This window comes from Pseudorasbora parva, chromosome 19 (genome assembly GCF_024679245.1).
Source record: "Pseudorasbora parva isolate DD20220531a chromosome 19, ASM2467924v1, whole genome shotgun sequence".
Lineage (NCBI taxonomy): Eukaryota > Metazoa > Chordata > Actinopteri > Cypriniformes > Gobionidae > Pseudorasbora > Pseudorasbora parva.
This window is the reverse complement of record NC_090190.1, coordinates 18,702,168-18,718,885: the sequence shown is the minus strand read 5'-3', so window position 1 is coordinate 18,718,885 and position 16,718 is coordinate 18,702,168. Positions and strand designations below refer to the sequence as shown.

Genomic DNA, 16,718 nt, shown 5'->3' with positions numbered 1-16,718 from the left:
TGAGCGCGTCTGCTGCTGATCGCTGATTGACTGAAAGTGCGCGCGCTCGTGCGCTGGAACCCGCCCAATCTGGCAACACCGTGTGTGATTTGTGCTTTGAGTCATGTGCAGGCGCGATGTAACCAATAGGGTGTTGGAATGGTATATGTTTACACTTCTCATCCAACCACAATCAAATTCACACTATCGATGACGCGATTTATCTGCATAGTTTTTTTTTAAACAAGATGAAATGAAAGAGGAGTAACGAGGCTATTTTTAAAAAGTAAGGAGTAGAAAGTACAGATAATTGCTTGAAAATGTAAGGAGTAGAAGTAAAAAGTAGGCAGAAAAATAATTACTCCAGTAAAGTATAGATACCCAAAATTTCTACTTAAGTAAGGTAACGAAGTATTTGTACTTCGTTACTTGACACCTCTGGTAGCTATTGACTCTGCAGAAAGTAGCTGACTTCTGCGTACCGTGCTCCTCAGCATGCGCTGACCCCGCTCTGTGATTTTTTTATTTTTATTTTTTTTATTTTTATTTATTTTTTTATTTTTTTATTTTACTTGGCCTACCACTTTGTGGCTGAGTTCCTGCTGTTCCCAATTGCTTCCACTTTGTTATAATATCACTAACAGTTGACCGTGGAATATTCAGTAGTGAGGAGATTTCACGAATGGACTTATTGCACAGGTGGCACGTTTAAATTCGCTGAGCTTCTGACAGAGACACATTCTTTCACAAATGTTTTTAGCAGTCTGCATGCCTAAGTGCTTGATTTTATACACCTGTGACTAGGGGTGGGCGATATCTCGATATTTAAAATATATCGAGATATTTTTTCAACTCGATATGGATTTGGACATATCGTATATATCGATATATTGTTTATATTAAATTCTGATTCCGCCACTTTGCTTCCCTGTGCTGTGCTCGGCTGCTCGCTCCCGCTCGCGCGCCTCCCGCCTCATTGCTTTTGTTCCCCCTCCCCTCGCGTGTCGTCTCAGTACACACGGCGGAGTCCGCAACCAGGTGAGGATTAGTTATCATGTTGACAAGCGCGCGCGTTGTACAGGACTCAGTTAAGAGATCACGTTTTCCTTCTAACATAACTGCTTGCTTAAATTTATAAAGAAATATTAATGTTCATCATAGTTCAAATCGCACGTTTCACCCACAGTCAGGTGATTGACACTGGTGCGAGACGCACTCTCAGTCACAATCATGCCAGTTTATGATTTGTGTCTAACTGATCGCATAGTTTTCGGTTAAAATGTCAAAATGATCGCATATCATTTGAAAACATTTAAAAAGTATTGCAATATCATTACTATGATTATTTTGTCAGCTTTATCACGGGATTATGATGAACAGGTCTATTCACGTTTTAACCAAGAGGGAAAAACACGACATCCCGGGTGTCCTGAGACACGCGGTGCTCTTCTGTAAGTTACTGTATCATATTATCATATAGCCTACCTTCTGACATTCATATTTCGTTCTGTAACTGGAAAAGAAGTGAAATTCAGCTCATGTGTAGCCTACATGATCCGCATGATGAGTTTGAATTTTGATAAAAATTTAACAGGAAATGGTGTTATGACAAAATCAGTTTATTTATATCTCAGTCATGCCCCCATCTTTCTGCAAAATGCTTACTGTTTTACTGTTAAGTGTAAATAAGGGAGTCTTTGATTCATCTTTTGAAAGCATGAAATAAATGAAAAGAAGGCAATATTATTTATTTTCTTTTACAGTTAAATTATTATTATTTATGTAATCAGGGAGTTTTTTTTTTTTTAAATGTCGCAAAAGGACTTTGTTCCTACATGAACTGACTACCTCTTTGCACTTCAATAAAAAAAGAAAAGAATTTGTGGTATTTGGCATATTTGTTTTTGCTGTAGTTTTTAGGGGGTTATTTTTCCTGTAAAGATATCGAGATATATATCGTATATCGAGATATAGCAAAATATATCGAGATATATTTTTTGCTCCATATCGCCCAGCCCTACCTGTGACCATGAAGGTAATTGGAACACCTCTCCTGTGTCCCAATTCGCATACTATCCATACTATTTGAAAAAAAGAATTAGTATGTTCCGATACGTAGTATATTGAACAGGGATAGCTGGATGGTTTACTATTTTCAGTCAGAATTCGAAGTGTGGATTGACTCACACTCTTATCAGCTGATATTGCCCACAACCCATTGCAAGTTGGACGAGGATTCGATTAGAACTACAAACATGACAGACATGAAGTACAAACATGACAGATGTGCGAGTCAGATGGTTAAGTAGAGAGGTTTAGATAAAGGTTTGAGTGATCAATGATCAGTATTTAACCTGGAAAAAAACAAATATTTATTCAGTGCTGTCCACATATTTCCCCTGCAGCAGCATTGTGAACTTTTGTAATTATTGTACATTTATCGTCTTGGTGACTAAGAATAACGAAGGGAGACGTTGCTTCGTTTTCGACGTTTAATGGAAAAAAAACCAAACAAAACAAGAGTGAATACAGCGTGTGCTTGCTCAGCAAATCATTCACAAGATGGCTCCTTGCTCAAGCTCCTGAACATCAACAAAACAGTCACGTGACCTTTCACCATGGCACACTGCATCTTGGGAAATGAAGTCCGTTTCAATACAATTCACCAATCATAATGACACATAGATTGTTTTTAACCACATATGAATCTCACACATGAGCTATTAATCTTAATGCTGTTTATTAATGTTAACTTATTCATCTTAACTTAACTATTCTTTTAAATGATCTTCCAACAAATAAATTCTCAACATCCTCCCCCCCATAAACTACAGTTTATATAATTTCCAAAGGATACAAAAGCTGGATGGGTCTCCGCAGAACAGTCCCTGAACTTGTGCGAACTGCACATGACCTCACTAGGCCATCACGACCCGGAAACAGTTCCTCAATTCTTCCTAGCCTCCAGCTCTGCCTGGGAGTGTTGTCTTCTCCGATGAGTGCAACATCTCCGACCTTCAGCAGAGAAGGCTGTGGGGTGTCACAGCGATGGGCCGACTTCAAATCCAGCAAATACTCTCTCCGCCATCGGTTCCAGATGTTGGTCATAAGTCTTTGTCTGTAGCGCCACCTCCTGTTCATCTCCTCCTTGCTCGCTGTTGGATGGTTAGCCTCAGCTGGACATGGCTTAGGAGGCAAGCAGGTCAGTCTCTGACCCACCAAGAAGTGAGCAGGTGTTAGTGGCTCTGGCTCATCCACATCATTGTGCACATAAGTGAGCGGCCTCGAGTTAATTATGGCTTCAGCTTCAGTCAGAATGGTGCACATTTCTTCAAAGTTAAGTTTAGCTCTGCCAAGCACTTTTCTGAGAATAATTTTGACTGATCTTACCAGCCGCTCCCAGAATCCGCCCCACCAGGCTGCTCTTTCAACGATGAACCGCCAGGTTATGCCCTTCTCTGAGAAGAACTCCCGCAGCTGTGGGTCTTTAATTCCTTTCCAGAGCTCCTTCAAATCTTGATCAGCTCTCTTGAACGTCTTGGCATTATCGGAATAGATCACCTTACATAATCCTCTTCTCGAGATGAATCTTTTCAACGCTAGCAGGAAGTTCTCTGTAGACATATCTGAGACCAACTCTAAGTGGACTGCTCTGGTCACAGCACAAGTGAAAAGTGCTATATACGCTTTTGTCATAACGCTCTGTGTCTTCACATAGAGTGGCCCTGCGAAGTCCACCCCAGTTGTCTCAAATGGCGGTGACTCTGTTATTCTGTCTCTTGGCAGTGGTGCTGTAGTCTGCTGTCCAGCCTTTGCCTTGAATTTCTTGCAGAGTACACATCTGGACACAACCTTCTTCACTACCTGTCGTGCCCTCAAAATCCAATACTTCTCTCTTGTCTGCACTAAAGTGTCTCGTACACCCGCATGCATTATCTTCTCATGTTCATACTGCACCAACATTTCTGCGTATCGGTGGTTGTTGGGCAAAATCCAAGGGTGCTTTTCTCTGTAAGAGAGATCAGAATACTGGAGCCTTCCTCCCACACTGAGCAGCTCATCTTCATCCAGAAATGGTTTTAGCTCTCGGATTCTGGAGTCAGTGTTGGGACATTTCCCTGCTTTCAGCAGATCAATTTCAGAGCTGAAACTCTGGTTCTGAATCACTTTTATCCAGTGTTTTCCTGCTTCATTCAGCTCTTCTGCCGTCAGTTCACCACTGAATTTTGTGCTTGAGCGGGTGTTGGTGATAAACCTCTTTACCCAGGCTGTCACTCGGAGCACTGTTTTTAGTTTGCTGTATTCCTCCAGACATAAAACAGGGCTTAAAAGGTCTGGGTCTTTGGTGACAAGCTGTATGGCAGTCTGGTATTTGGATCTGAGTTCAGACCTTACCTCATCTTCCTGAACATCTTCCCGAGTGTTCTCTGACTGATCAGGTGACATCAGACCACAAGGACCATTCCACCACATTGTGCTCTGCTTCAGGTCCTGCACAGTTAGGCCTCTGGTGGGGAGGTCAGCTGGATTCATATTCCCTTTGCAATGAGACCATGACTACGGGTCAGTTAGAGACTGGATTTCTGTGACTCTATTTGCTACAAACTGTTTCCACTTATGAGCAGAACCACAAATCCAATGCAGCACTATCATTGAGTCTGTCCATAGTCTGAGTTGTGTCTTGTCTAGTTGCAGTGCTTTCATGAGGGTGTTCCCCAGCCTGGCTGCTATTACAGCACCCATTAGCTCCAAGCGTGGCAGTGTCATCCTTTTGAGTGGAGCCACTCTGGACTTGGATGCAACCAGGCTTATGGTGACCTCTCCTTCCTTTGTTTCTCCTTGAAGATAAGCAACTGCACTATAAGCCCTTTCACTCGAGTCACAGAACACATGTAGCCTTAACTCTTGACCGTCCTGATGTGGCATGTGTGTTTGGTACCATCGTGGGATTGAGACCTGATGCAGCTGAGGGAGCTCTGAACACCACCGTTGCCATTTTTTCGTCAGATCAGGTGGCAGTTCCTCGTCCCACTTGAGCCCTCTCTCCCACATCTCTTGGAACAAGCACTTAATCCTGATGGTGAAGGGAGTCAGGAATCCTAGAGGGTCAAAAATGCGTGCAGAAGACTGCAAAACACTTCGTTTTGTGTTTTCTCTGTCTTTTAGAATATCAAGCAGCCCCCTGAGGTCGAAAACAAAATCATCAGTGCCCGGTCTCCACACTAAACCCAGCACCTTCAGCACAGACCCGTGTGGTTCTGGCTGCACAGCACAATCCATCGAGCTCTTCTGCCATTTTTCTTTGAGCTCAGGAGAGTTCGTCATCCATTTACATAGCTCCATGCCTGCAGCAGACATAATGTTCCTGGCTGTTGTTGTCACTGTATGTGCCTCTATCACCTCACTTGCACTTGAAATAAAATCATCAACATAGAGTGAGGAGCGGAGGACTTCTACAACTTGTGGGTGTTCTAGCTCATACTGTCTCAAATGCTTCCTAATGGTGGCTGCGAGTAAGAATGGGCTTGATGAAGCTCCAAACACCACTCTCGTCATTCTGAGTATGCGCAGCGTCATGTCCTTCTCCTCTTTTGGTGGTCCTATGAACCACAGAAATCTCACAGCGTCCCGATCTCTTTCTGAGAGTGAAATCTGAAGAAATGCTTTCTTGATATCTGCCATATATGCGATTTCATGCAGTCTAAATTTGATCAAAATACTCATCAGATCTGGATTCAGATTGGGACCTGTTAAGAGACAGTCATTTAGTGAGGGACTTCTATCTTCGTGGGATGATGCATCAAATACAACCCGCAGTTTCGTTGTCGTCTTATCCTCTCTCAATACAGCGTGATGAGGTAAGTAATATGTCTGACTGCCTTGTGGTGATGCATGCTCCCTTGGCACATCCTCAGCCATTCCTTGTTTTAAGTAGTCCTCCACAACTTCATTGTATCTGCTGTAGAGTGTGACATCTTTGCTTAGTTTCCTTTTTAAACTCTCAAGTCTCTTTTTTGCGATGCGGTAATTGTCTTGGAGTGGAGGATGATGATGTCGCCATGGCAACTCCACTTCGTAACGCCCATCCTTGAAGATGGAGGTTTCCTCGAACCGCTGCAACGCTTCTACATCCTCTGGGCTCTCAGACTTCTCACTTGTGATGCCCAGGGACTCAAGCTCCCAGAATGCATGCAGCTGTTTATCAATCTGTGCATCCTCGCTAAGCTGAATATGCATGCAGGTTGTCTCTGTCATGCTGGACACTGCTACTGGGCCTTGCACTGCCCATCCGAAAGTGCTCTCCAGTGCCACTAGGCTCTTTGTCAGCCTTTCTACTCTTCCTGATACTATCTGCCAGTAGTAATCAGAGCCAATTAGCACAGAAAGCTCAGTTTTATCATCTCCAGCACAGTCTGCTAGTTGAAGACCTCTGCTTTTCATTTCCCTTTGTATATGTTCACCAGGCACTTTCATCAGCGCTGTGCACACTTTGGGGGTGACAACTGCCTCTATTTCAATTCCCTGCCGATTATCCCAAACATTCTTCAAGCTGAGCTTCACTATGTTGCGACTCACCGTTGTTGGAGCAGAGGAGCCAAATGTGTGAAGAGTAAGTGTCCCTTGTCTAGTAACAGGTAGCTGCAGCTCCTTCACCACATTCTCATGCACAAAACTCCCCTGACTGCCTCCATCTAGCAAGCAGCGGACCATCTTCCTGCTTGTGGGTCCTATAACCCATGCCTTGGCGGTCTGTAGCAGCACAGTGTTCTCAATGTCAGGTTTGCCTTTCTCTGCTTGGGGAATTACTGAGGAAATAACAGTGTCAATGTTGGCAGCCGCAGCAGGTGGAGATGCCTCATTTTTCTCACAAATGGCTGTATGATGCCTGCCTCCACATGTGGCACATGACGTTCCCTTTGACCTGCAAAACCTGGCGATGTGTTTGGACCCAAGACAAATAAAGCACCTGCCAAGCTTCTTCAGTTTTTCCTTGCGTGCCGACACTGAGTGGTCTGGACATTTTTCAGATTTGTGTTCAGCGCTATCACAGAACAGGCAGTTTTGCATTTTCTGGTCAGCAATGTGTAGTGCAGCTGCAGGTGTCATGCTCGGTTTCTTTAATTTCACATCACTGGCTGAATATGATTTGCTGCACGTTTTGTTAGCAGACTGATTTTCTCTCTGGTTGTATGATTTCATCATTTGTAAAGTTCTCTCTCGGCTCTGAACCTCTTTCTGCAGGAACTTCAACACATTAGGCACATTCCACTCATCATCATCCCCTCTGTGACGGCTGTATTCAAGAGCCATGTCGTCTGGCATCATTCGGAGCAATATTGGGCACAACATACCACCATAGGTGTCTGATACCACTCCCAACGACTCCAGGCTTCTGACTTGAATTTCACAGTCATCATATAACTGCCTTAATGCCCTGACATCAGATGATTTCTTAACAGGAGAGAGATTCAGAAGCTTTGACATGTGAGCATTTACAATGAGATCTTTCCTTCCAAATCTGCTTTTTAGAATATCAACTGCAGCATCATAGTTACTGTCTGTCAATGTGAGTCCTGCTACTGCTTTTGCAGCCGTTCCAGTAAGGTAAGTTTTCAGGTAGGTAAACTTTTCCTTTTTACAAAGTGCATTGTTGCTATAAATAGCAGTCTCATACTGGCTCCAAAATTCCTGCCATTCACTAACATCTCCGCTGAACTTCTCAATTTGTAGCTTGGGCAGTCTCACAGTCGGTTTATTTGCGCTACTATCACTTGACAGAGCAGGCCTTGGGTTACTCACAGTATCATGTTCTCGGATCACTCGGTGAGCTCGCGCTTTCATCTCGATGACGCGGTCTCTGTATTCCTCTGCGAGTTCAATCTCCGCCTCCACGTCCTCCAGCAAAGTGTGTTCCTCCACTATGCTGTCCAGCTCGCGTAAACTGTCCTCCTTTGCTGACAACACGGCTAACATGTCCCGCACACGATCGATATCCTTTTCTTCCTTTAATAATTCAACGTCGATCTGGTTCAGCAGTCTCGTTGTGGAACTCCGTATTGTCCGACGCTTTCTTTTGGACCTTTCAAGTTGTTCCACACCGGCCGGTCGCTCTTCGTTCTCTTCGTCACCCATAGCTTTCTGCTTCCCGGGTTTTCGGCACCAAAAATATTGTACATTTATCGTCTTGGTGACTAAGAATAACGAAGGGAGACGTTGCTTCGTTTTCGACGTTTAATGGAAAAAAAAACAAACAAAACAAGAGTGAATACAGCGTGTGCTTGCTCAGCAAATCATTCACAAGATGGCTCCTTGCTCAAGCTCCTGAACATCAACAAAACAGTCACGTGACCTTTCACCATGGCACACTGCATCTTGGGAAATGAAGTCCGTTTCAATACAATTCACCAATCATAATGACACATAGATTGTTTTTAACCACATATGAATCTCACACATGAGCTATTAATCTTAATGCTGTTTATTAATGTTAACTTATTCATCTTAACTTAACTATTCTTTTAAATGATCTTCCAACAAATAAATTCTCAACAGTAATGATACGTTTGGCCATTTACTTTTAAATGCATCATTATATTTAAACTGCAAACACATGAGGAGAGTCTGCATTGAAGACCCACACGTGGCAAATCAATGTGCTACTACATTTCTCTCCGATACGATAGGAAATTAAACAATGTGGAGGATTTTAACTGTAATGAATCTGATGATGATTGACAGGGCAGTTTAAACGGTGACGGGATGCACGTAACTATGCATCAGAGTCCGTTAAAGATGTTGAAGGTTTATGTCCCACATTTGCATACTCTGCTGCTACACACTCAAATGTATGCACTTTTTCTTCACAAAAAGAGTACATACATTTAGGTCATAGTATAAGTATTGGGTGTCCCAATACTTTTAGCAATAGTGTATATTAATAAAGTCTCAAGAAAGCAGAAGAATGTGTTGGATGATTTTGATGACTAACTAGCCGACCAAGACTAGCTCAGAACCATTGTCATTTTAGTATACTTTATGTTTATGTTCTTATGCTATGCAATACATTTTAAATAGCCTTATATTTGTTGTATTTTGAGTTTTTTATGTTTGTTTAATTGTAGTTTTTTGTTATGTGCAATTGTCTTTTTTTTTTTTCTTCATTTATTTGTAATTTTCGTAATTTTAGCACTTTAGGTGTCACCGCAACAGCTAGAAGCTGACTACACTGGACCAAGTCAACAGTTCTAACTTTTGTTTTAGTTTTTGTTTAGTTTACGTTTTTTTAAGTTGATATATAAATTAATATAAATTTGTATTTTATTTCAATAAAAGGTGCCCTAGAATGAGTTGAAACAATATGTTAAATTATTCTCTGATATCTATGTGGCTTATTTAAGGGCAAAAATTGTCAAGATACAGTTTTACAGGTCCATTTAAAACCCTATAAATTGTTTTTTAGGATGTAATGCTCTGTTTTTGCCTTATTTGGAAGATTCATGAATATTAATGTTGAGCTCTGCTCTGATTGGCTTATTTCAGCAGCTCATAGTACACTGCAGTTCAGTTGTTCAGCGAAGCAGCTCGTGAGTCCTGGCCGTCCTGACAGAACACAGACCGACTGAATGACACTTTAAGCAGAACATCTCAAATGGTCTCAAAAGATTGATAAAATGCTTGTTTATTGGTGTTTTCAGATCATTCGCGTGAGAGAGAGCTTGCGTGTTTCCGGTTGCCAGATTTCAGTAATTTAAATCCCCCAAACAGAGCTTTTCTGTGAAAAGAACACGTATACTATCCAGTGTTTTACTTAAACATGTCCAATCTGGCAACCATATGCACGCGAGCTCTCTCTTGCGCGCGGATGATCTGAAAACACCAATAAACAAGTAAGCCTCATTTCAGCAATCTCCATTTGAGATGTTCTGCTTAAAGTGTCATTCAGCCTAAATTTTAGACTTGTCTTTTTTCGTCAACGATATTGCATGTTTATATAACGTTAGTCACAATGTAGGCTAACATTACGCAGTGACTGTGATGTACTGTGAAATGACAAGCATGCAAAAACATCATAGGCCTACTTCTGTTCTCAAAAATATAAATATATAACATATATTTACAAAATGAATAGCCTTGTCAAATGACTGTCATTTTAACTTTTGCTAGAAGGATCGAGTGAACGATTTGTAAGCAACGTTCTACGGTTGTATTTTGTAATACAAAATAATATTAACCTTTGTCATTATACACACTATTTAGTTTTGTATAGTACTTGGTGTTTCCTGTTGTTACTGTACTAGCGTCTTGTGTTATCTAGACAATGCTGTCTCTATAAGAAACTTTCAATTTAATCAGAAATTGTTTAAACAGCTAGTCAATAAGTGGATGGAATCGCTACTTACTGCTTGCAGGAAAACAGTTGTAATTGCCCCTTTCTTCAGTTTAAGACGCTGAGCGAAGCTTGCTTGAAATGGGCCGTACAAACGAACGATTTTGAATTAAATTGTTGTGGTATCCGATTATAATAAACCTCAACCAAGACTGTTGACATATGAAAAGTCCTCATGTCTCCGGCACAGCCTGAACATGATTTGTGTCATGAGAGCTGTTTTTGCTGTCCTCCAAGTGTCTCTTGTTTATCTGCAGTCCCGATGATTCGATCCGTCAGTTCCGCCTGACAATGCACGTTTGGACAGATGCAAATGTTGGGGGCATGCATATAAATGATCCCCAACGCTTGCGTCACGGTTGGCCTTATGTTGAGAATAACTTTTTTTCCGTGGTGTTTTTCATGCACAAGATTTACATAAGAAGTAGGAGGCAATGGTGTTTGAGACTTACAGTTTGTGATGTCCATGTACTGAACTCTAATTATTTCACTATGGCAAGGTTCATTCAATTTTTCTAGGGCACCTTTAATAAAAAATGATAATTAAATAATAATTATGTTTTAAATGACTTTTAGTTTTATTTAGCAATAATAGCTCTTCTCAGAACTGTGACTGCATCTACAATGGAACCTTCTTTTCATTTTATTTTCAAAAGGACCTTAGTAGTTTACATGAGCATGTGCCACTCTCTGACCTTTTGAATCGGGCGGGATGCGTTTTGCTTCTGGGCCTTCTATGTAAACACCTTCTTTGCATGTGAATTTGGGAAATGAGAAACAATGCTTAGCGAACCTACAATTTCCTCCTTATTACTTTACCTTGCCTGAATGGGCCAAGTTGCTGGCCAGCAAACAGGCATATTGTATGCTGTCAGAAATCCAACTTTGAAAGATGTTTATGCATCTTAGTTTAACAATAAGAATATTTAAGAAAAATATTGCAAGAGATTGCAGATTCTTCTGTTTTACAGGTGACCAATTATAACAACAGAGAAGGTCATTTACACAGTTGTTTCTGCAAATGCTTGTTAAAAAGATTTTATTATCATAAGAACTGTGACTCATTGATGCATTTTATTTGCTTAACTGTTTAACTTGCTTTGTGTGCCGCATGATGTCATACACGTGCAAATCAGATTTTCCAAGTGGGAAATTTAATGTCAAGTGTCGCGCTGTTGCACTTTTCCATGTAGGAAATTAGAGATTCAGAACATTTCAACATATGCAAGAATACTACAAACAAGATGAAGAATTATGTGAGGGAGCATATGACTCGACACAGGCATGAAAAGAGAATGTACTGTAGATTATCATACAGTAATATAGCCCAAATTAACCAGAGGAGTAACATGAATCAGTAGCCCACTGGTGTTTGACCTCTGCAGTGAAACACACTATTGGTTATCCACCAATCGTCACCGCCATGTTCTTTATTATCTGGATGAAATCTCCTGAATCTAATGAATGTGTTTAACATTGTGATGGTATTATGATTGAATGAGAGGTCATACTTTGATCAAACTCCATTGTCTTTGACAATTGACAAGCAGAATAATACACTCTGTTCTTCAGTTTAGCTGAAGTTTTTAGATAAAAATAAATGATTTAAGGTGAATGGAACATTGCCATGGTACCAATTTAAAATGATCTATAAATTAACATTGGTTAATGCAATAGCTAACATGAACTAAAGATAAACAATACCTTTACAACATTTATTAATCTTGGTTAGGGTCCATTTATACATAATAGTACATATTTTTAACATTTCAATTTGTATAAATTCACATGAATGTAGTATGAACAATATTATATTTATAAATGTAGGCTACATCTAGACAAATAAATGCTATTACTAAAACCTATTACTAAATAATTATTGTAAATTATAATTTTATAAGGTATAAATGCAAGGTTTTTTGTTTTACAACATGGCTGTATTTGGCTAAAAGGTACACCAATCCTATATTGCATAAATAGACAAGTTAGGATATGTCTAAATTGTCAAATTACATGATTTTATATATATATATATATATATATATATATATATATATATATATATATATATATATATATATATATATATATATATATATATATATATATATATATATATATATATATATATATATATAATATATATATCATGTTATTTGATTAAATCAAAAATAAAACCAGATAATAATTGAATGCATACTGTAGACATTCACTCCATTCTCAGAGTTGTATAGACAGTAAAAAAAAAGTTAAAGCCTGTATATGATCATTGATCATGATCATTGAGGTTGTTGTCTTGGTTAGTTATAATTTTACTGTTTAATGTCCTTTAAATATTTATGAGATTTTTTTTTATTATTATTTTATGACTGAGTAGCTGCTTGGATTTCAATATTAACGTTTATTGAACTGAGTTTTGATAGCTGGGCAAGGTTTGAAAAGATCATAGTTTTTTATTACACACATAAATACCAAATAATAAAATAAACACATACGCGCACACCATATGAGGGAACAGGGTGTTGTTTGACTGTTTGTTCTCAAAACAGGATCTGTGTAATCAGCTCTAGCATTGACTGGAAAATAAAGATGGATTATCTGCCTTTTCTCTGTTTCTTTTTTTTTGAACACAAACAGTCACTGCAATTTTACTTGTGACCCTATAGTCCAGAATCGTCAGAAACGACGTGAAGTTGATGGTTTTAGTCACTGGTTCACTGATGCATTAAGACGGCCAGCGGCGGGACTGACAGTATTAAACGATTTGGAAAGAAAGTCTGTGTGAACTTGAATGATTTTAGCTACACATCAGAAATCACTGATCCCAGATCAGGTGTTAATGAACACTGTTACTCACTGTGGCGGTGCTGTCGAATCCAAATGGTAAAGCCTGTGCTGCTGATATTGAATCCGATATAACTGAATCCTTTCTCTACTAATTCTCTGGGCGGGCAAAGCAGAGGAAGGGGAGGAAACGTTTCCTGTTATGACGTTATAACAGGAGATTTCAAGATCCGCTCGTCTGGGCTCTCATTTTCTCAAAGGCGGAGAAAGACAACCAGAACTCGGTTTACATCGATTTCTAGCCACTTGGGGATAATATTCAGGCTAGGGGAACTAAAAATGTCATGCCATGGGACCTTTAAAAAAATCAGAAAGCGATATTACTTATGTTAACCACAAACCTATTTTACTGCAACTTGTTTCTATGGTTTGGCCTAAACAAGTATATACCGTATGCTGATCTTATGCTGACTGCAAAAGTTGTGATTGGAACAGTATTTTAACATTGAAAAAATGAAACTTTGAGATTGTACTTGTATTTTACTATATAATGAAGTGCTGTGACACTGAGTCCACACGGAGACGCGTTTAGCTGTATACGTATACATTTTGTACCATATCAGCGTTTCGTCCACACGGATCCGGCGTTTTGGAAGCATGAATCCGATATTTTTCGAAACCAGGTCCCAAAGTGGGTAAATCTGAAAACGATCATCTTCCGTTTTCGTGTGTACAGCGAATCCGTATATTTTCTGAAACGGTGATGTCATCACACTACGTCCAGCACGGTGAAAAAGTTAAGGGATACAACTACGGGCACTGGGCATGCGCACATCAATATCACGTCATTTAATTAACGTATCTGCATTATTGTAAGGGTATTTTTGGGTCGGGGTAGGTAAAGGCATTAATAAAACACATCTGTTAAGTAGCAAATGTATTTATTGTTATTTTATTGTGAGATTTTGCCTCACCTCCGACCATACCCCTTCTAGCCACAACTCTTCTTCTCCGTTTTTAGTGTATTTCTGCGGCAGAATAACAGCGCCACACACTGGCCTGGCATGCAAACTACATCGTTTTTTAGTCCGTTTTGTAATCTCCTGTGGACGCAGATATTTCTTGAAACGAAGGGAAAAAAAGATCGGATTAGGAAAGCGCTGGCTTCGTGTGGACGGGGCCTGAGTACTATGAAATCTGGGAAAGCCTGCAGGAGTGTTCTGTGCCTCCTGACAGTACAGTATAATTGATTTGTGTTTATAGTTGGTCTCTGAGCTCTTCTAGTTTATGTCAACTTTGTGGCTCTAATTTGAAGTTCTAAATGGCTCCGGTGTAGATAAACATCCCTGTAGAGACAGGGACATACACTGCAGTACTATCCATTGGAATATACAATGCATGTGTTTTAAATGGACCATGAATGTGAATGTCTTATCAAATTGTAGTCAAAGCAGTTAAAATAAATGTTGGAGTGGGAATAATGGTTTTTGCAGGTCTTTCTAATGATTATATGAAGTTTCTTAAAATATTGGGAAAACTATTTATGCTATGCATGTTTTTTTTTTTTACTATGAGAATATATTTTTTATTTTTTATTTAAATAAAGATTTTCTTTTCTGAAGAATATACCTATTGCACACACATTTTAGTATATTCAACGCAGTGTCCAGAACGCATAGTTTAGCAATGTTTTCTGCAGCATTATTGTAAAAGTTTATTCAATTTTAAATGTACATTACATTTATTAACATATTGCTCTGTCCTCAGTCTTCCGGGGCCAAGAAACAAATAAATTAAAGTAAAAACACATAAAAAATAACAAATGACAAAACCATGTAACACAATTATTGCAACATCAACTAAAATTAAAATGGAAACTAAAAATATAAAAATAAAAGCTCATTCAAAATTGATAAATACTATAAAAGTATACAACTCATTCTTTTATTTAGATATAACAAAAGTGAGGTAAAAGGGCGAAGTGTGTCCTGGAAAGTCATCATCCTGGACATGATGTTCTTATGTCAGAGACAGTTGGATTAGGGGGACAGCGAGTTCTTGACTTTGTCAAAGGTGTGTCCGCTGTCCGCTAATAGAGCTGTCCTTCCTGAAGATGGGATTTATGGGATGTAATCACCATAGACATTGAGATCATATTGAGATTAGTGGTCATTCGTTGTGGTGTTTACAATGGCACACTCTCACAATTTTACATTTGGTCCCACTAATATCATGTGCTATTATTCAATAAAAAGCCCAGCTTTGACATTTCTTCTTCTATGTTTAAGGGATACATTATTACTAGAATATGCTCAGAACCATCTGCTGTTTGCTGTATTATATTGTTTGAGCAATAACCAGAAGAATTACTTTTGAAAACAAACAGCTCAGTGGTTATTAGGGCTGTAAGCACCAACTGCTTCCAGAGCTTTGTCATTACCTCCACTGTCGTCAGCTTGTATATATCTTTTATATATATATATATATATATATATATATATATATATATATATATATATATATATATATATATATATATATATATATATATATATATATATATATATATATATATATATTGTAAGGGTATTTTTTATTGTGTATATATATATATATATTACACTCTTATATATATAAGAGATCCAGCACCCAGCAGAAAGCTTCTTACCACCCAGCAATTGGCAGGCTGATTTAAATGATGCAGTTGAAGACGAGAGGGAATGTGTTATTGATCTGTTTGTACCTTGTACTTTGAACACATGCAATCCTATTTTTTATTTTATTTTATTGTTAATGTTATTTAAATACCCAATTGTGCTTAAAATAGTGATACTATGTGGTAGTGGTACTGTAACTAAGTCTCATGTGTCTTGTTCTCTCTCTCTCTCTCTCTCTCTCTCCCCAGTATTAAGCTGCTAGCGGTTCAAGACTTGGCCGATCGGGAGGCTTTAGACAAGGTAGTGTTACAATACATCAGACAACACACACCTATTCCTTTTATCCCAATGTTCTGAGGTCAGTTATTCTCTAATATTAACCATGACCAAAAGAAAAGCAAGCTGTATAAAGACTAGGGCTGGAACGAACTAATCATTTTTGCAATCAATATTTTTTTTGACGTTTACCTCGATTAATCCTATTATTTTTTGAATATTCTATTAATCCTTTGGTTAATTTGCCAATAACCATTACTAATGTCGTACAAACATTACTACAAGCCTTTCCACACCCGTAAGACCTGTTTATCTTCGGAAACACAGTTTAAGATATTTTATATTTAGTCCCACAGCGTATCCAACCTATTTTCCGAAGATGAACGGAGGTCTTACGGGTGTGGAACGACATTAGGGTGAGTCATTAATGACATCAATTTCATTCTTGGGTGAACTAACGCTTTAAGAGCTGTAATAGTAAAAACGTGCTTAAGGTTTTCAATGGAGTTCCACATGTTTTAATACTTAGCTATTTCATATGCACAGATGCAAAGATTCAGATGCATTTATACAGCCTCACAGCAGACATGCCACATTCCAACAGAGCATTCAAATCGGAGGGCTAAAATCAGGGA

The 16,718-nt window shown here is 39.0% G+C and overlaps 1 protein-coding gene across 1 annotated transcript in view; it reads left to right on the top strand.

Annotated features, from left to right (window-relative positions):
* The window catches only part of eepd1 (endonuclease/exonuclease/phosphatase family domain containing 1), a 59,496-nt gene that overhangs the window by 19,380 nt on the left and 23,398 nt on the right, over nucleotides 1–16,718 (top strand). Inside the window, exon 2 of the mRNA XM_067426031.1 lies at nucleotides 16,056–16,107. Coding sequence (XP_067282132.1) covers nucleotides 16,056–16,107 — 52 coding nt within the window. The remainder of the gene's footprint in view (nucleotides 1–16,055; nucleotides 16,108–16,718) is intronic.